General features: G+C 44.4%; 1 protein-coding gene and 1 pseudogene across 5 annotated transcripts in view; both read right to left on the bottom strand.

The window, feature by feature from the left end:
* LOC308057883 (ankyrin repeat domain-containing protein 26-like) overlaps window positions 1–19,643 on the bottom strand; it is a 66,461-nt pseudogene that overhangs the window by 9,915 nt on the left and 36,903 nt on the right. The window lies entirely within an intron of this gene.
* On the bottom strand, window positions 3,873–17,762 carry LOC308057885 (uncharacterized protein). 4 transcript variants are annotated; one of them, XM_080411908.1, is made up of 4 exons: window positions 16,200–17,762; window positions 10,546–10,670; window positions 6,935–7,161; window positions 3,873–6,089 (listed from the first exon to the last, which is right to left on the bottom strand). In XM_080411908.1, the coding sequence occupies exons 1-4, from the start codon at window positions 16,237–16,239 to the stop codon at window positions 5,918–5,920; spliced, it is 564 nt and encodes a 187-aa protein (XP_080268034.1). In that variant the 5' UTR covers window positions 16,240–17,762; the 3' UTR covers window positions 3,873–5,917. The 4 variants fall into 4 exon arrangements, with proteins under 4 accessions (XP_080268034.1, XP_080268035.1, XP_080268033.1 ...); XM_080411909.1 differs by having other exon boundaries at window positions 10,585–10,670; window positions 16,200–17,756; XM_080411907.1 differs by lacking the exon at window positions 16,200–17,762 and adding an exon at window positions 11,362–15,767 and having other exon boundaries at window positions 10,585–10,670.

Raw genomic sequence — 19,643 nt, forward strand, 5'->3', positions numbered from 1 at the left:
TATTTAATATACCTGTTTCAAGAGCTTTCTCAGTGTTCTTAACTCCATTTCTAAATTCCTAGAGTGTAACTCAAGTTTCTGTTTCTCCTCCATCTCTTTACAATATTGATCTTCTTTCCTTCGGAGGTCTTCTCTCATTTTCTCACACAGCACTTCTACTCTGAGCCTCTTTTCTTCTTGTTGTTTCAAAGAACATCTGGGATTTAACGGAGGATTTGAGAAACAAAAGCACTGATATAAAAGTAGATATTCCACATGATGAACTTGCAGAGACAACTCAAACCATAAAAAATGTTAAATGTTTTCAGAGTTCATATTTTTACTGTACTTTTCAACTTTTTAAAGAATTCTAACTTCATTCCGTTGTGCATGGTATCAGTTGTACAAGATAGAGAAAAAAAACTTTGAGTGATTTATCCGTTATTTGTAAGTTTGTATAGGGAAACACACACCAGTGTGCACACTATAATAATAAAATTAAAAAAACCCATCTTCATATTACAGCCGTTTTGTTGAAAAAGGAGTTTGTTGTCTCATCAGATCAAAGCATCGTAAACTTTTACTATGGTTAGTATACATTTTCTTAGTATACTGAGCATTGCCTACATATTACGGATTCAGTGACCAGAAGTAATACTGGTGAATCAGCACGCCACTTACCTATGGCAGACCCGACAATTTTTCAGCAGCCTTCTGTAAGTCTAAAACAACTGCTGACCACAGACAGAACAAGCAGCTTCTGTTTACTCAAGAAGGATGTCAGTGTTCAAAACCAGATTCAGAAATGCATGGGGTTTAAGCTGAATACGATTAAAAACAGTTTTAAACCTCAGTTGGATCTACCTCTGGGAGAAACTACAGCAATTTCATTTTGAAGCTGACTTACAAGGAAAGCCTTATGGAAGGTCAGCTTCTTTACCAACTGAAACAATCAGCAATGAGCACTGACATGGTAAAAAACGGTCCATGGTGTGCCCACGGTACCCAAACAAGAAAGCAGCTTTGTGTTTGATCATTATTTTGACTATTTTTTCCCATATACTCACAATAGTGGACAAAAAAAAAAAAATTAAAAAAAATCAAGTGTCAACCTAAGGGAAGAACTGCCAATTGAAAGCCTGCTTTAGAAATTCCGCAAAACAAGAATCAACCACCACTAAAATCACTTGAAAGACTGACAGAAACATTTGTATTTGAATGGCGTATATTGCAAGGAGAAAGCTTTACATGTAATTTCTAGTGTAATTTCGCAAAAAGTGTAACTTTTGAAAGTATAAATTTAACGCTGCTTGGAGAATTCACTTAGAATGAAAATACTACTTCTTTATACTTGACAGATGTTTGAGGATTTTGAACACCTGCTGAAGTCAAACCCAGGCCAAGCTGGGACCGGCCTCTCTTCCTCGCACCCCCCTCCCCCGCGCTGGGAGGCCCAACTCCCCCAGGCCCAGCTCCCGCAGCCTCCCCTCACAGGGCTGGTGCTCCTGCCCCCGGGCCAGCCCGGCATCTCCCTGCCGACCTCACACGGACTGGGCAAGATCTCCTGGGCTGGGCGGCCAAACACCGGGCCCCGGGCTCGAGACACAGCTCAGCAAGCCCTGCGGAGGGGTGGGCACTCACTGCCCCCAGGGCCCTGGCACTGCTGCCCTCCATACAGCCCAGGCCGCTGCGGGCCGCCCCAGCTGCCAGCTCACGGTGGCTCCTGCTGAGCTCGCTCTCTGCCTGGGCCGCTCCCCAGCCACGCCGTCCCACCGGGGATCACCACAAGGAGATCTCCCCTCCCAGGCCAGGGCTCTGCAGTTGTCCTTGCTGAACTGCCTACGGTGCCTGCTGGCCACCCCTGTCTGACGTGATGTCAACAGCGATGAGAAACCTCACACCTCCGGGTCTAGCTCAGGAGTGTGGGGAAAGGGGCAATCCCAAACTTGACCTTTCCAACAAACAAACAGGTAAGCAAACAAATGCTCTAAGCTCTGGTTTGACTTGCACTGGGTGGAGTAACCAGAAACCCTAGTATTATAGGCCAACTGAAGCCGCAAGGACAAAATGAAAAAAAAAAAACCACCACCCAACCATCTCTCAAATCTCTCTTATAAATCTGATTTCCCCATACACACTCTCTTGCTCTTTTCTTGCTAGAAAACAAAGTTAGAACAACATCCAGAAGACTGTACATGGAGCTGGTATCCGGACGTTTTTCCCCTCTCCCATTATCTACTTCATAGCATAACTGGCCCACGGGATTCAAAAAACCCAAACCCAAAAGACTGGAAACTTCTCATCCTGTTGCCTGCACCATCAGTGTCTTTCGGAACAAAACCACTGACAAGATAATACATTATCAGACCACAATTTACATACTTAAGGCTTTGGATATCCCTTTTCCATTCTGCTGCTTGGTGAGCCAATACGGATTTCAAATCTTGAGTCTTCTCCGCTCTGAACTGTGACTCCTCCCTTTCATCTTCCAATTTCCTTACTTCTCTTGAGAGCGCTTTATACTGATTTTTCTGACGTTCTATTCTCTGTTCATATTCAAGAAGTATGTTTTGCATTTTCAGCAAAGTAGCAGAACCTGTTTTGAGACAGAAAAGACACAAAGCTGCACAAATACTGCCCAATGTATAAGCTGTTCAATGCTTTGCTGCATTAGGTGCAGGTGGCAGGTCTCGGTAGCGGGAAGGTCCCTGTGAGAAGGAGCCAGGGGTCGTTCCGTGCTGGACATGGACGGTTTCGATGGACCCACCGCAGGGCACAGCTGAGCCTCTCAGCCGTGCTGGCAGCTCCTCAGGAAAAACAAATGTAGGAAAGGGTGAAACCACCACACGGGCAGAGAAGGGGAAAAGCATGTGAAAACCAGCCCCGCAAACGAACACCCAGGTCAGCAAAGGAGGAGGGAGAGGTGCTGCTCCAGGTGCCAGAGCAGAGATTCCCCTGCAGCCCCTGAGAGAACCATGCTGGAGCAGATACCCACAGCGCAGTGCTGCGCAGGACCCCGTGCCAGAGCAGGCGGATCCTTCCCGAAGGACCTGCGACCCATGGAGGGCCCAGGCTGGAGGAGATTTTCCCCAAAGGACTGCAGCCTGGGGGAGGACTCACACTGGAGCAGGGAAAAGGGACGAGGAAGGAGCAGCAGAGAGAAACTGCTACGTCCCGACTGCAGACCGCAGCCTCCCCGTGCTGCCTGGGGAGGTGGCAGGGAAGGAGCGCAGCAGAGCTTGAGCAGGGGGGGTGCCGACGTGTCCTTCTCAGGTTTGGGGTCTTTGTTTCTCACTATCCAAATGTATTTTAATCGGTGGAGTCCGTTTTGCCAGTGACAGTCACTGGGAAGTGACAGCCCTGCCTTCACACTGACCCACAGGCTTTTTCACCCCGTTTCTTCAATGAGGGGCAGTGGCAGCACTGGGCGGGGAGTTTGGCCTTCAGCCAAGGTTAACACTTGCCTGATGAAATTTTAGCATAGTTTAAGAGCCCTAGTAAGTGATGCTTATGTTTATATAATGCCTTGTGCATATATGCAAGCATCTTATGACAGTTGAAATTTGTTATATATATGTACTTATTATTTTTAAGCAAAGCCATTATTTTGCTGTACTCTTTCTCATTAGCTGTTGAGGGGTGTGCTGGTTGTGGCTGGGATAGTGTTAATTTTCTTCACAGTCGCTGGTACAGGGCCATGTTTTACAGCTGTGCCGCAAACAGGGTTGGTAGCACGGGGATGTGTTCCTTATGGCCCAGCAGCGCTCACACAGAGCCAAGGCCTTTTCTGCTCCTCACCCCACCCCACCAGCCAGCAGGCTGGGGGTACGCAAGGAGCCGGGCCGGGACACAGCTGGGACAGCTGACCCCAGCTGACCCAAGGGACGTGCCATGCCACACGGCATCATGCTCAGCATATAAAGCTGGGGGAGGACGAAGGAAGGGAGGGACATCCAGAGTGATGGCACTTTGTCTTCCCAAGTATTTGTTATGCGTGACGGAGCCCTGCTGTCCTGGAGATGGCTGAACACCCGCCTGCCCATGGGACGTGCTGGATGAATTCCTTGCTTTGCTTTGCTTGCGTGCGTGGCTTTTGCTATTAAACTGTTTTCATGCCGACCCATGAGTTTTCTCACTTTTCCCTTTCCGATGCTCTCCCCCACCCCACTGGGGTGGAACAAGTGAGTGGCTGTGTGGTGCTTAGGTGTTTAGGTGTGGCTGGGCTTAAACCACATCAAGGGGCTATAAAGAAGAAAAAGCTCTTGCTGACTTTTGATGACCGCATTAGAAGGAGCTGAACTGTACTTTGCAAGAAACTGCTTCTCCAGCTCTGACTAGACAGAGAACCAATGATAACGTAAGGCACGTCGGCTGGCAATGCAGGCAACATCTCAGGTTAAGTGACAGTTTCACAGCTTTTGAGGGGGATCTCTAGTCACAAAGAGATACTATATCAAAATATGAAATTAACATACTTTGGAGTGCATACAAAGAAATCATGTTTTAAGGGGAACTTGTAACAGCTGAAGACAGAGACTTGAAAACATACCCATATGAACCACACTAAGCTCTTCCAACAGCAGCATAGTCTCCTTGTAGGTTGAAGCTTGTAACCGGACATCCTCTGAAGGTGGGTCAGATGAGTGAGTTAAACCAGGGTCATCAGTTACTTCCACTGGTATGCTGACCTACAAAAAATACAGTACTTTCTGTAATTCCACTGTCTAGTATTACAGACCATTACAAATGCAGGAATGATTCATTCTCTCCTTCACAGCCCACAGATTTGTCTCAAATACAATAAAGCTGCATACCAGCAGCAATTTGTACATCTGGTTGATCACTACATAAACACTGCTCCCACCTAAGTGATTAAAAGCTGATAGAGACTGTTTATCAAGAAACTAGTTTTACAGTACCTCGTTCCTTTCACTCCTGGTTGTTGCTGCAGGTCTAGAAAACAAGAAATATATTTCAGTACTGAAATGCTTACTTTGCATTATGAATAATACCTACAGTTGCTTTGAAAACTTAATTGCAGAACTGAATTAAACTAAAATCTGGTATAGTAACTTTGCTAGATATAGTTCAAGACTGAAACAATTATTGTGTGCTATTAATGTCTACTGGAAGGCTAATTTTTCCGCAAGATATTAAGCAAATAGTTGAAATAACTGTTCCCTAAACTTCACGCAAAGTGACAGAAATCTTACAGCTACAGACATGTAGCTATACGCTTACGTGCATTCCCTGTTTAATACCAGGGGTTTAGCTCTCTTCAGTACCGAGAATCCTTCTCCTACAGGTCAATGAACTGTAATTTTGGATTCTCTGGTGTCCTGGGTCTGGCTGGGACGCAGTTTATTTTCTTCACAGCAGCCCACACAGGGCTGTGTGTTAGATTTCTGACCAAAACAGTGTTGATAACACACCAGATTTTTAGCTAGGGCTGAACAGTGTCAACAACTTCTCTTTCTCACTTTGCCACAACCCACACAAGTAAGTTCAGGGTGGGCAAGAAGTCAGGAGGGTACACAGCTGCAAGAGAAAAGGTGGAGCAGGGAGCAGGGCAAAAAATCCTGAGATACCTGCAGTGAAAAAACTGAGATACCTCACCCTTTTTAAACACATGAAATACTTCTATGCCTGTGCACACACACTCATGTAATTAATCAGAATTCGTGCACGTGACCTTATTGTTGACTTGGCCAGCATGTTCAAAAGCACTCTAAACAGAAGTGAAGTGTTTGTCAACACAAAGCGCATCAGGTAGTCACAGGAAAGAACAAGAAAGAACAAGAAAGAACATCAGGTGGTCACACGAAAGAACAAGAATCTTCATATGCATCAGGTTTACAAAAAACCTTAAACACACAACAAAACCCCAAACTTGCCTCTAGCTCTCAGGCCAATTTTTATCATTAAGTGAGTTTTATTTTCAACATTCCTTATATGCATACCTTCCTTCATCCTCAGATGTTTCACTGGAAGTGCTATCATCCGGTACTTGACCATGATTGCCACTGGAAGAGCTCATCTGCTGATGAGCCTTCTGCTTTGAAGGCTGTCTTTTACTTTCCTTTGCACCTTTGGCATTCAGGGCAATTTTACTGCATTACACAGAAAGAAAGAAAAAAAACAAAACACCAAGTGAGTAGGTTTATAAAAAAATATTTCTGTGAAACAGACATACTTAAGATGATGTCCAGAAACAACCGAGACAAAAAATAGCTATGATAAAATCACAGACTTGACTGTAAAGATCGTGGAATATGCCCAAGTATTTAAAACCCTTCCCCTAGAGTGAGGGGGACACGTGGAATCTGAGCTGGATCCAGGTTAAGCTGGACTATATCCAACAGCCACGTTACAGAAAGCATCTAGAGCAGAGATTCCTTTGAAGGACAGACAGAAAAAGCTCCTGCTTAGGTCTGCATAAAAATACGTGTGCCTTCTTTAGACTTTTGAGATTGGTTTGGTAATATCATCTTTTCCCCTCTCCCGACAAAGGGCATATTAACTTAATGAAAAGGAAAACACCAACTGCACGGAGATCACTAAAATCACCTAGAAAAGGGAGTAGTAGCAAACCCCAAGTTCCTACTTTTCTTTTCTAGGTGGCCATTTCCTACAAAAATAACTGCTTTTTCCAGTCTTCAGTTCTGGTTTTGAAGATGCATTTTACCTCAGTGTTGACATGGAAATCACAGGAATTTAGGTGGGCGTTTTCTTTTGTTTTCCCCTTTTCTTTTTTTAGAGCAGGCAATAAATTTGAACCTCCATCGTGCGCTTCATTTTGTCTAAAAAGAATTTTTCTTCATTTTTTGAGAAGCAGTGGACTACTCACTATGGCTTTCACCACTGAGGAAACTACTTCAACTACCACAGTATCAGAAAACCTAAGACACTTACATAGTACTACAAATAAGAGCTAGAGATTATTTCCTTAGCTTACCCTTTCATTGGCATTTTAATCAATTTTGAGCTCTCCCCAGATGAAAAACTCTTTTTGTCTTTTTCTTCTATCGTGTTTTCATTCTCCATTTTCAAACAGTCATTCTTCCTTACAGTAATCTTTTGTTTCATTTGCCGATTAGTGATGTTATTTAATTTATCCACACATTCCTGTTTTGCCACGGCCTGCACTTTTGAACATCTTTGTTTGCTTTTTTCCTTCTTAACCTATAAAAACAAAGTTAAGCTTCACGTATTTCTAGAAGACAGAAACACCACATCCAAGATTGATTAATTCAGAGTTTACCCCTGAAATAATATAAAATGATCTTTTTTTAATTCATAGAGAAGCATTTTCACAAAACTACACTACAAGGTGTATTATGCCATTGAAAGTACTTTGAATTCACTCATGATGCAAGACATAACAAAAATACAGCCCTTAGAAAGAAAACAATAGTGTCTCTTAAAACATGAACAAGAAAAAAGTGAAAACAGTACTGATGGACAAAGCGTTAGGAGGACTGCACAATGTTCGTTGTAACACCACCAGAAAAAAATCAAGTGGAACTGCGAACAAGGGGAGGAAAGAAAAAAAGATCCCAAACCCACAAACACAACTGGTTTCACAGGAAAGAGGAATTTTAGTGAAAGGCAATGAAGACACACCACGCAGATATCACAGCACATGAATTATTAGTCAGGACCCTGTTCAGAAGCTATTTTCATTCTTTGATTCAGAATCAGAACCTGGATTTCTTTTTATGGCAATGAAGAGATAACTACTTGCACTGGAACCAAGTGCCACCTATTGTTAAACTGGAACAATAATGCATTCCGTTTTCCAAAAATGGGGAAAAAAGACAACTCTCTACTGCTCTCTTTATTCACCAGTCACCAATTTAATTAGAACAAACCCCAATTTGTAGGAAGCATCCTCCTTTAATGATGAATAGCTAAAGTGAACAGGACCGTTGATCCAGAGCGAGATTAAAGAATAAAGAGTAGCAGGTGAACCACCTCTTTTAGCAGCTGTACCTTCTCTTTCTCCAAAGCCAGGAATACTATTTGCAGCATTCCTACCCTACCCTTAAATCTTCCCGTATCTTGTTTTAGTTCTTCATCAAGATTCCTTTTCAGCATGACGTATGATTGCTGAGCATTTGCAAAAAGTCTTTCCATTTCTGTTTCTCCTATTTTGTTGTTAATAAAGCAGTCCCTGGGAAAATCATCACTAAATCCAGAGTCTTTTCCAAGTTTCCTCTGTTACAGAAAGTGCATTTTCATCACATGTAGAAACTGGTCTTATTTTAGGAATAATATTAGAAATGTCATCCAAAAGACTTGTTTTAAAGCTGTATCTCAGGGAGTATTCAGGACTTCCCACTGCATTTCAACTACTTTCAGTTTCATTCTCTTCCATTTCCATACAAGGCATTTTTTTCTCTCTCTTTCTCTCTCCCTCCTTCTGCTAGAGGCATCTTTGTATCATCGATATTGTTTGTGCAATCTTCTTCATCTGTACTCCAGGTATCTTCCATGTTTGCATTTCAGTTATCTTGATCAGAAAGGACACCAAGACTCGGAATACAGTTTCCATTTTGGGTACTTTTCCACCTAGCATAAGTTTAATATCTCCAAATTCACTTTACTTTCTAAGCTGTTACTTGATTCCGTTGCATGAGATGAAACAACATGAGAACTCTTCAATTCAGCACTGAAGCCATCTTCTGACATTTCTTCCACAAGGGAAGTAGTTCTCCCAGTTTCATTAATTTCACCAAGCAGCTGCTTTAGCTCTGCTGTAACATTTTTACAATTTGTTTTCAATTCCCTTTTCTCATTTTCAACCCACATTCTTGCATATCTTTCTTTCCAAGGTCTTGGACTTAACTGCTTGTCAGCACTGTGCAATTCCTCATTTTCTGCTGTGAAATTTCTGATGTAAAACTTCTGCCTTACCAGTGTGATTTTCATGTGCTGTTTTTTTCTATCAAGTTGGTAGTTTCTAAAATATATTTATCCTTAAGTAAACAGGTACAGACAGAAAGATTATCAAGAAAAATTACTACAGTTAATCTATGCAATTTCTGTTGCAAACTCATCCTATAATAGAAATAAGGCATTTTGAAAGCCATTTTCATTAAAAAAATCAAGGGACACTAAATGAAAGGTTCACTGCACACCATCTTCTTAACAAGAGAAGGACTCAGAGACAGCGGTTTCTTGGGTTAGGTTTGCCTAGGCATTAGGGTTGCTTTTACCTTTTAGCCTGCTTGCTTGCTGTAACTGCCGGCATTTGTCACAGAGCATGTTTATTTTTCACGGTTTATTGCTTTAATACCATTTTTCATTAAAACTGCCAACATTTTCCTCACCTACCCTCCTCCCTCCATCGCGCTCTACCGTCTGGCATTGTACAGTCCCCGGCCACCTAAGCTAACCCAACGGGAATGAACATGACAAGCTTCTTACTGTTCACCACACGGAGAACTGGCTAAGGGAGGATTATTTCTTCACCCAAGCTTCAGAAATAATGAATTCCACTCCAAGGTGCAAAGGAAAGGATTTATTAGGGGAACCTGCCTGCTCCTGCCCTCATCCCAGAAATCAGGAACCCAAGCTCGCAGGAAAACCGCACCACGCCTTAATCCTACCCAGCCCCCTCAAGTCCCTGTCCCCACGCTCTGTTTCTCAACAGCACCGACGGCTTCTGCCCCGTGTCACAGTCCTGCCCACACGCCCCTTCCCCTCGTGGTGCCTCCTGAAGAGGGCCTGCAGCCTTGGTGTCCCAGCGGGCTGAGACCGTCACGCTCCTCACGCTCCTCTCGTCAGCCAGGCCCTGTTCTCCCGCGGCAAAGACCCCTCCGCTCACAAGAGGGAAGGAGCACCTCAGCCAGACACCACCTGTCTCACCCTCCCCCTTCCCAAGCTCACTGGCCAACTACTACCACCTTGCAACAGGCTTAAGTCCTGCGCTTTGCCTGTTGGAATTAGGCACGTCCCTCTCTCGTGACGCCCGGCTGTGGGGTGGAAATCATTTGCTACGCTGTCCCTTCGGGTGTTCGTTCCAGAGGACGCCAGACCCCGCTGTGCAGCCCTGCCCCGCACACCCGCCACAAGCAGGACGCCTGCCTTATTCCCCTCTAGGATACCCTCTGAGAAAACCCTTTTCAAACACTTCACGTGGCCAAACAAGAGCGTATTTTGCAGAGGCTGGGGAAGCATCAGAAAGGTCGCGATATTTCAAGGTGTTCTCTTTGATCTTTGTCTTACAAAGAGGAAGACCGGCATGTTTCATCAAACAGATCAGCATATTATAGACAAATCTCCCTCTTCACTTGAACGTGCATTTTGCACAGGCAATAAAACCCACATTTGGTGGCACTGTTTCTCAGCAGTGCACAAGAGGAGAAACACCGCTCAAAATTTAAGCAAACCAACTGAAAACAACAAGCATCCGACATAGTGACAAGGATTTAACCCCACCATAAGAAGACTGTATCCAACTTTATTTCAGACGGTAAACACAGCCTTCACCTACAGGACGTCCCTTCTGCATTATTCATTGACTGGTAAGTTTTCTTTACCTTAGTGTATAATACAGCCTACTGAATCAGACTGCAATCCAAAATATTTGGGTTTACATACCCGCACACCATAATATTCAATGCCATCTTTCATGTCTTCTTTTTCAGCTGATGATGACATATGAAAGGTAGATCCCGAGTTCTCACCTGCAGTGAAAAACCACACATTTTTATAACCATCAAGACTTCATATTACTTATTTACACCTAGAGTGCATCCTGAATCATCCTACTTGTGACAAAAAACTTAACACAAAATAAAAAAAAATACTACGTGCAGGACTGACCGTTTAGTAAAGGAGAAATCCTTCAGATGAGAGTTCTACGCCAACAGCAAAACTTCCCTGCCATTCTACACTCCAGATGCTCAAGAGACAGCGTCGCAAACTACAGGCAGAAGCCCTTCACAACAAACCCTGAACTTTCAGTCACGTTTTAGCTCCTAGGCAAAGCGTAACAGTAAGGTATCAAAAATTAAGACGGGGGGAAAAGTGCTTGGCCAGATCATAGCTTTCTTCTGCTACGTTATCATCCAAGAATGTCCAGGTGTTCAGGCAGGTCAGCCCTAAACCACATACACTTTCAGCACTATGCCACAAGAACCCGAACCCAAAGAGATACAAACACATCCAAAGGGCACACGTAACGCAAACAAGGTAACTTCCTTTACAACTTGCCAGCAAGCGCCGTGACAGCTGGTGTTAATTAACAAATACTAAGCACTTCATTGCTATAGCGCGCACCCACACCGTAAGTGCATTCCTAAGGCAGACATCGATAAAAGCTCACTTCAGCCTGTACGTGTTTACAGACAAACATTTAGTCCACCAGGAAGTTACCGGTGTGGCGCTCCCCTGAAACAATCCGTGAGCGCGCTCCGTGTCTGTCTGCAGCTGGAAGCAACACACCAGGTGATCCTTCTTCCGGACTTTCAGAATCCGTCTGTAGAGCATAAAACACGGGCGTGAGCATCGGTACAAATTCTCAACTCATTTCTACGCAAAATGTTCCTGCTAAGCCAACTTGCACAGCATGGAATCACAAAAGCCTTTGATCAGCCCCTTGGAAAGGGCACGTCAAGACACAGTATATTGGAAAATCACAGCAGACTTGTGTGTTTTCAGATCTTAGGCAAAAACCTCACAACTCATCTAAACTAGTCTGTCACGCTGGCAAACTGCACAGCCGCAAGGGAGAATTAACACGGTAACTCGAGCTGTGGGTTGCCAACCCGTAACTGCAGGTCTGGGGGGGACCCAACTTTCGGACTGAACTGGTACCCGATACTCAAATTTGTGCTGACGTTCCCCAGGCACACGTCCTGCAGTGGGGAGCGAACACATTGCTACTCCCAGTTGCAAGGGTTGAACAAAGACGAGCAAGACAAAGCTTACAGAAACCAAGGCTACAAAAAAAAAAAAACCCAAAACAACCCAGCAGCGTTTTAGCCTTGTATTTTTAAGAAGCGGGTGGGGAAGAGTTCCTTCTTCCTCACAAGAGAAGTCAGAGGGCGTAAGCTACAGACTCTGCCCGCTTTCTTCTAACCCATTCCCACAGACAGGAAGAACTAAAAGGGCAAACACAGCCAGCACGTGTGGTATTTCTGTTGAACGCTACTCTCAAAAAGGGCCAAAACGGTAGAAAGGCTCTTTCCCAAAGCAGCTCATCATCTAGGCTGCAGACCCTAAGGGCAACCACTGAACACGTCAGCGGAATAGAGTTGTGTGGTGAAAAAGCAACAATCCCGCCAGCCCCGCTGAGAAGCTCAGACTATTTTAAGCAGCAAGAAACTTCACTGCCGCAATACTGTACCAGAAACCCAACTCCAAGGGCCAGCTGCCATGAGACCCAAATCATTAGCTCGACCTACCTTCACCCCAAGCCTCGCTGAACAGCTAGCACACAGCACAAGTATTTCAAGGGCCCCCAGTTACAAACATACAGCAGAACCAGGAGAAGGGGAAATAAGCCTCAGCCGCGGCAGGGCCCAAGCTCCGAGTGCTTCTGGATCTCGCTCCCCACCCCCGCCCCACTGGGAACCCCGGTGTCCTTCACGGGAAATACCTCAGAATCCCAGGGAGATTCAGCACCTTCCTCTTCCTCTGCTCCCACCGCAGTCAGGGCACCTACAAAGGCAGTAAGAGGTGAGACACTGAGCCCTTCTATTTCACTCTGCTTTTCCCCATCACCCCTGCGCCCAAAAGATGCACAGCGGTTCTGTTGCTGAGGACAAACTAAGCAGTGAGTGTTGAATTCAAGGGTTTCTTCACACCCAGCACACAACAGACCACGGTACTTCCTTTGGATCGCCACCTCTCTTGCCTCCTCTCCAGCAGGAGATGGCTATGCACAAAGCTTTGCTGCTAGAGAGGGACGCAACATTCTTCGCACAAGAAAAGCGAGCAAGACAGGAAGAAAATCCGGAACATCATAAAAATACAAAAGGGTCTACTATTGATGAATCACAGGGCCAGCCTCGCTTTTGGCATTTTCTCCTGTAGGCGACTCCTTTTACAAACTTTCATTGTCTACGTGCTACTCCTAGAAGCCTCTCCACCCACGTACAGCAGCGGGTGGTCAGTCGGTCAGACAGACGGGGCTGCTCCTACTCTCCTTCCATGAAGGTACGCTTACCAGACTTCTTCTGTCACTTCACCAATGTTCACTCAGGTCACAAACAGAAAAATGCAGGCAGCTTCCTACCATGCAATTTGATACGCGCCATCACTCCCATCATGTAACATGGACACCACAATTTTGCTTAGAAGATAAGACTTAGATGTGGATGCAGGAGAGCTGTGACACCTCCCCTGTGCACAGCACAGGCTGAATGACCAGCTTTTCTGGTCAACTGTATCTGCCTGAAAGCTGGATAAAAGCAGACCTGCGAGCACCCAGGGTTTTGTTTTGTACGGGCCTTCTAAGGATGCAAGTCACATTCTCTGTTCAGAGTACGTAGGTGTCTTCGTCTTCTGGATTCTGTTTCAGAGTGCAGTCACTTCAAAATTAGGCGCCATGCTGCTAGAATGAAAAGCAACCCTTAACTCCTCTTCAGCCTTGCCCGTCACGGTCAACAGGAAGGTGTTCAGCAGCAGCTATTTGAGCCTGAAGTCTCCCTTTTTAGGTAAGATTTTAACAACATTGGAGCCCCTAAGAATCCTTTTCCACAGGGTTTAATCAATCTTGACATTTCTGTATGATGGGTACAGAACAAGGAAGAAGCAGGAAAGATGAAAGGCTACAGTGTTCTTCTATCTGCAAAATTCCAGTTCTCATCGTGTCGGTAACTCTAGTCAGTTAATTATTTTTCCAACCACTGGAAAAATAACTCAAAAACATAAACTAAAAAGATAAGGACTTCTCCCATTAGCTGTTGCAAGTAAAATTTCTTCTTTCCTTGGAGCAGTAATTCACGAGTCTATTTTCTGCCAACACTGGCTTCTATTGGCTTCTGTCAACACTGTGAAAGAGGAGGACTCCTCACTGTCAAGAGTTCTTCACTTTTAGCACAGGGAGAAAGTCTTAGTTAAAACACTGGCAGAACCCTACTCCAAGGCTTCTGAAGAGCCCACCATTCAAAAAAACGCATATAAAAAATTCACAGGGTAAACCAGATTCCAGTATTTTTGCCTGTCATTTATTGCTACCATGCATTTTTATTAACGGATGCCTGCAGTGCAGCGCATACAAAAAGATGCAAATCCCCCACCTTTTACTCTGGTCTGCTCTCTAGCTAGCATTGAAAAATGACTTCTGGTCATCTTAGTTCTTTCCAATTAGTCCTCACCTCTCCACTCTATTCTGAGACTTCCCTCCTCATAAATTGTCTTACATAATGACTTTTGGCAGATTGCAGTGGACAGCAGCTACTCTTCTATGCAGAAAACACGAGAACACCACTACTTTGCCTCAAAAATAGATTTTAAGGATGTATTACTATGCAACAGTAACAAAGTAAATAGGATGGGAAATTCCAGCTCTCACTGAACATTTAATTGTGAAAGATACTGTACCTGTTCTCCAGATTTATGAAATCAAGTTGTCAAGGATGGCATTTCAACCCTTTTAGAGTCAGAAATATTTGCGCTGCAGGAATCATGATGCTTTGCTGAAGCAACCTAAATTCCTTAAACCCAAATCCAAACATAAACTGTTTGAAAGAAAGAAATTTTTACATCTACACCTACTTCTTAGCACCCGACCTTCAAGGTAACATATGGCTAAAAACCAGCATGACGCAGGTGAATAAAGCCACACAGGAAAAACAGCCGACATGAAATGAGCCACGAAAAGGCAACCTTTCTGTGTTTGTAATATCGTAACATACTGGTCCGTTGTGGGGCTACACTTCACGTTACCGTGGAATACAGACATAACCAAAACTCAAGTTTTAACCGAACAACCTCTAACAAGTATTTGTGTGTCTTACCAGAACACTGTCACTGCAAAATAAAGGGCAGGAGAGGACCTGTTGCTTACCCATTGCAAATACAGGAGAGGGAGAAGAGCGAGAGGAGAAGGAGGAAGATACATCTCCTAGAGAGAAGTTTCATCTCTATTATTGTCAAAAGAACAACAATACTGGTTTTTTTCTTCGCCTAAAGCAAAGATGCCAAAGAACTTGTAACTTCTAAGTATAGAACACAAATAGTTCCAAGTCCGCTTACTTTTCTGCATATCTGTTCACCTCTCTCTGGTTTATATTGTCAATAGACAGTTGTAGAAACTCTAAAACCTGAATGGCAAATTGTTTCTCATCCGATTAACAAGTGTGATTAATACAAAATACAACACAAATTATCAACTATACAAATCAATAAACCTCAGAACAAAGAAACAAAAAAACCCCATTAAGGTTACATATCCTCTCTCCAATACATAGCCGACCAGCTAGCCGCCTCAACTTTAGCCTTGTTTCCAAAGAAAAAAGAATTCCTGACAACACGCTGACACTAATTTCCTCCCATCTTGTCTCTCTTCCTCACCTCCCTCCCCTGCCTCTGAGCCTGCTGGTCATTTTCCATGAAACAAGAGAGGGAAGCCTCAGAGGAACGTGTTTGTACATGTTTCAAAACAACTGCCAGGCAGGTAGAGATAAAGCCAGGCAAGTAATATTTCCTGAAAACTACAGCTACGGCACGAGCCCAAGAATTACCCTTTGTGGCTCACGGGCAGCTCCTGGACAGCCTAGCCTACAGATCCCTAGCCTGGAATCAGCCACAGCACATGCTCAAAGGACCAAGACAATCAGGGGGGGGGGGGGGAGGGGGTGAGCCACGGAAAGAAAAGCAGACTTCAGGACTGCCTGAAAAGGGGAGATGACAGCAAGTACGGTGTAGGAAGCGTACATCACGGAAGGGTATGGACAGTGCTGAACAGCAGACTAGAGGAGGGAGCAAACACATACACCGAGGATTATTTCAGTACACCTTCTGCTCCCGGGATGCCTTGCTAGAGCCATTCATTTCGTATTAGAAAGAAAATTGCAAGTACAATGGGTCTGTTCATAAAAGAACACTACAAAGAGATTGTTATGAACACCTTCAATATCTTCTGCGTGTCCTAAACCAAATTCCTCCAACAGATCCGCAAAACAAATCAATCAGATGCTTTATTAAATACTCCCATCTAGAAAGATTACAAAGCTAAACCCAGAACTACATGCCGTGAACATTACCTGATTTCTGCTGCATTTTTTTAGGAGAGGTTTCATTCATTTCCAAAACAGATTCAGGGGTCTTCAGCTATGAAAGACAATCCAATGACAAAAAAAAAAAAAAAAAAAAAAAAAAAAAAAAAAAGAAAAGAAAAATTCAGACTTGAAGTAACTACATAATATTTAACGAGCAGGACAAGTAGTCAGTCTGACACGAACAAATACTTACCTGGGAATTGTCGGGGTTCTCCAAAATGCCTGGAGGTAAAAAATGTTTTGGAAAGTGTTATTTCATTTAATTGAAGGCACCTTTCACTCCATTCAACATCAGCAGTTTCTACAACTAAGTATTACTCGCAAGCTTTATTCCATCGAGACTGCGATACTTAACATTCAATCTACTTCAACATCCAGCATTTGTATCAGTATACAAGAAATGGACAATGCACGCTTCCCATCGTGCGCCTTGGATTTAAGAAACAATACTCACAGAACCAGGACAAGCCATAGGAAGCAGTAAGGACATGCTTGTTAGCACAACAAGATCAAAATACTTCTTTTGAGGAGCTGAACCCTGCCTTCTACAAAGATCATTTCAAAAGCCAAAGCTGGTCTGCTGTAACGAACTACCGTAAAACAGTCCAGCAGCACTACGACTGCGATTATCCTACAAGTGTTTAATGTTGAGGAGTGTTTTCCTTTCCATCGATGGGACAGAGGAAACGTGGGTGCAGACACAGACACCTCATACACATCATTCAATGAGGTAGAAGCAAACTAGTTCTTATCAGGTTGTTCGGGTCCAGCTTGTGTGGAAAGGAAAAAAACCAACCCATTACAATTGGTTGTAATCTGCATTTATAGCACAGTTCCAAATATGTAATTTTTAAAAAATTTTTGTCCAACATGGAAATCATTTACAAACCCACACAATCTACTGGCCCACCTATATTTCTCAAGTCCTCTGCTTTAGTCATCTTACAGTTTGAGTCCTCTCATGAAAGAAGTGCATGAAATGTTACTAAGAATGGCTCCACAGCATTATTTTCATGTTTACAAAAACGGTTAAAAAGCAAACAGCATTTGATTTCAGTAAACTTGGTGGTCTAGCAGTATAGAAAAACCTTAGAAAGATTAGCGTAATCACCTTTTACCTCCTTTTTACACCGATTTTAAACTTCTCTCAGTAGAATCATACAAAGCACGACAACTACTCAGCAAGGGGATTTACAAGCTCCCAGGAGCTTTTAAAGTTTTGCTTCCAGCTTACTAAACTAAAACTGGATTCGCTTCTTCAGCTATTCTATTGTACTTACACTACAAGCAGGACTGACCGTTTAGTAAAGGAGAAATCCTTCAGATGAGAGTTCTACGCCAACAGCAAAACTTCCCTGCCATTCTACACTCCAGATGCTCAAGAGACAGCGTCGCAAACTACAGGCAGAAGCCCTTCACAACAAACCCTGAACTTTCAGTCACGTTTTAGCTCCTAGGCAAAGCGTAACAGTAAGGTATCAAAAATTAAGACGGGGGGAAAAGTGCTTGGCCAGATCATAGCTTTCTTCTGCTACGTTATCATCCAAGAATGTCCAGGTGTTCAGGCAGGTCAGCCCTAAACCACATACACTTTCAGCACTATGCCACAAGAACCCGAACCCAAAGAGATACAAACACATCCAAAGGGCACACGTAACGCAAACAAGGTAACTTCCTTTACAACTTGCCAGCAAGCGCCGTGACAGCTGGTGTTAATTAACAAATACTAAGCACTTCATTGCTATAGCGCGCACCCACACCGTAAGTGCATTCCTAAGGCAGACATCGATAAAAGCTCACTTCAGCCTGTACGTGTTTACAGACAAACATTTAGTCCACCAGGAAGTTACCGGTGTGGCGCTCCCCTGAAACAATCCGTGAGCGCGCTCCGTGTCTGTCTGCAGCTGGAAGCAACACACCAGGTGATCCTTCTTCCGGACTTTCAGAATCCGTCTGTAGAGCATAAAACACGGGCGTGAGCATCGGTACAAATTCTCAACTCATTTCTACGCAAAATGTTCCTGCTAAGCCAACTTGCACAGCATGGAATCACAAAAGCCTTTGATCAGCCCCTTGGAAAGGGCACGTCAAGACACAGTATATTGGAAAATCACAGCAGACTTGTGTGTTTTCAGATCTTAGGCAAAAACCTCACAACTCATCTAAACTAGTCTGTCACGCTGGCAAACTGCACAGCCGCAAGGGAGAATTAACACGGTAACTCGAGCTGTGGGTTGCCAACCCGTAACTGCAGGTCTGGGGGGGACCCAACTTTCGGACTGAACTGGTACCCGATACTCAAATTTGTGCTGACGTTCCCCAGGCACACGTCCTGCAGTGGGGAGCGAACACATTGCTACTCCCAGTTGCAAGGGTTGAACAAAGACGAGCAAGACAAAGCTTACAGAAACCAAGGCTACAAAAAAAAAAAAACCCAAAACAACCCAGCAGCGTTTTAGCCTTGTATTTTTAAGAAGCGGGTGGGGAAGAGTTCCTTCTTCCTCACAAGAGAAGTCAGAGGGCGTAAGCTACAGACTCTGCCCGCTTTCTTCTAACCCATTCCCACAGACAGGAAGAACTAAAAGGGCAAACACAGCCAGCACGTGTGGTATTTCTGTTGAACGCTACTCTCAAAAAGGGCCAAAACGGTAGAAAGGCTCTTTCCCAAAGCAGCTCATCATCTAGGCTGCAGACCCTAAGGGCAACCACTGAACACGTCAGCGGAATAGAGTTGTGTGGTGAAAAAGCAACAATCCCGCCAGCCCCGCTGAGAAGCTCAGACTATTTTAAGCAGCAAGAAACTTCACTGCCGCAATACTGTACCAGAAACCCAACTCCAAGGGCCAGCTGCCATGAGACCCAAATCATTAGCTCGACCTACCTTCACCCCAAGCCTCGCTGAACAGCTAGCACACAGCACAAGTATTTCAAGGGCCCCCAGTTACAAACATACAGCAGAACCAGGAGAAGGGGAAATAAGCCTCAGCCGCGGCAGGGCCCAAGCTCCGAGTGCTTCTGGATCTCGCTCCCCACCCCCGCCCCACTGGGAACCCCGGTGTCCTTCACGGGAAATACCTCAGAATCCCAGGGAGATTCAGCACCTTCCTCTTCCTCTGCTCCCACCGCAGTCAGGGCACCTACAAAGGCAGTAAGAGGTGAGACACTGAGCCCTTCTATTTCACTCTGCTTTTCCCCATCACCCCTGCGCCCAAAAGATGCACAGCGGTTCTGTTGCTGAGGACAAACTAAGCAGTGAGTGTTGAATTCAAGGGTTTCTTCACACCCAGCACACAACAGACCACGGTACTTCCTTTGGATCGCCACCTCTCTTGCCTCCTCTCCAGCAGGAGATGGCTATGCACAAAGCTTTGCTGCTAGAGAGGGACGCAACATTCTTCGCACAAGAAAAGCGAGCAAGACAGGAAGAAA

This window comes from Falco punctatus, assembly GCF_963210335.1.
Source record: "Falco punctatus genome assembly, contig: scaffold_31, whole genome shotgun sequence".
NCBI lineage: Eukaryota > Metazoa > Chordata > Aves > Falconiformes > Falconidae > Falco > Falco punctatus.

What these genes read in the sequence shown, in the direction of transcription:
- LOC308057885 (XM_080411906.1), bottom strand. Translation starts at nt 11,494, where the DNA reads ATGCTCACGCCCGTGTTTTATGCTCTACAGACGGATTCTGAAAGTCCG. An exon ending in TTCAGGGGAGCGCCACACCG is followed by an intron (nt 10,671 to 11,361) that starts GTAACTTCCTGG and finishes TTTTCACTGCAG; the next exon opens with GTGAGAACTCGGGATCTACC. An exon ending in ATTAAAATGCCAATGAAAGG is followed by an intron (nt 6,090 to 6,934) that starts GTAAGCTAAGGA and finishes TGTGTAATGCAG; the next exon opens with TAAAATTGCCCTGAATGCCA.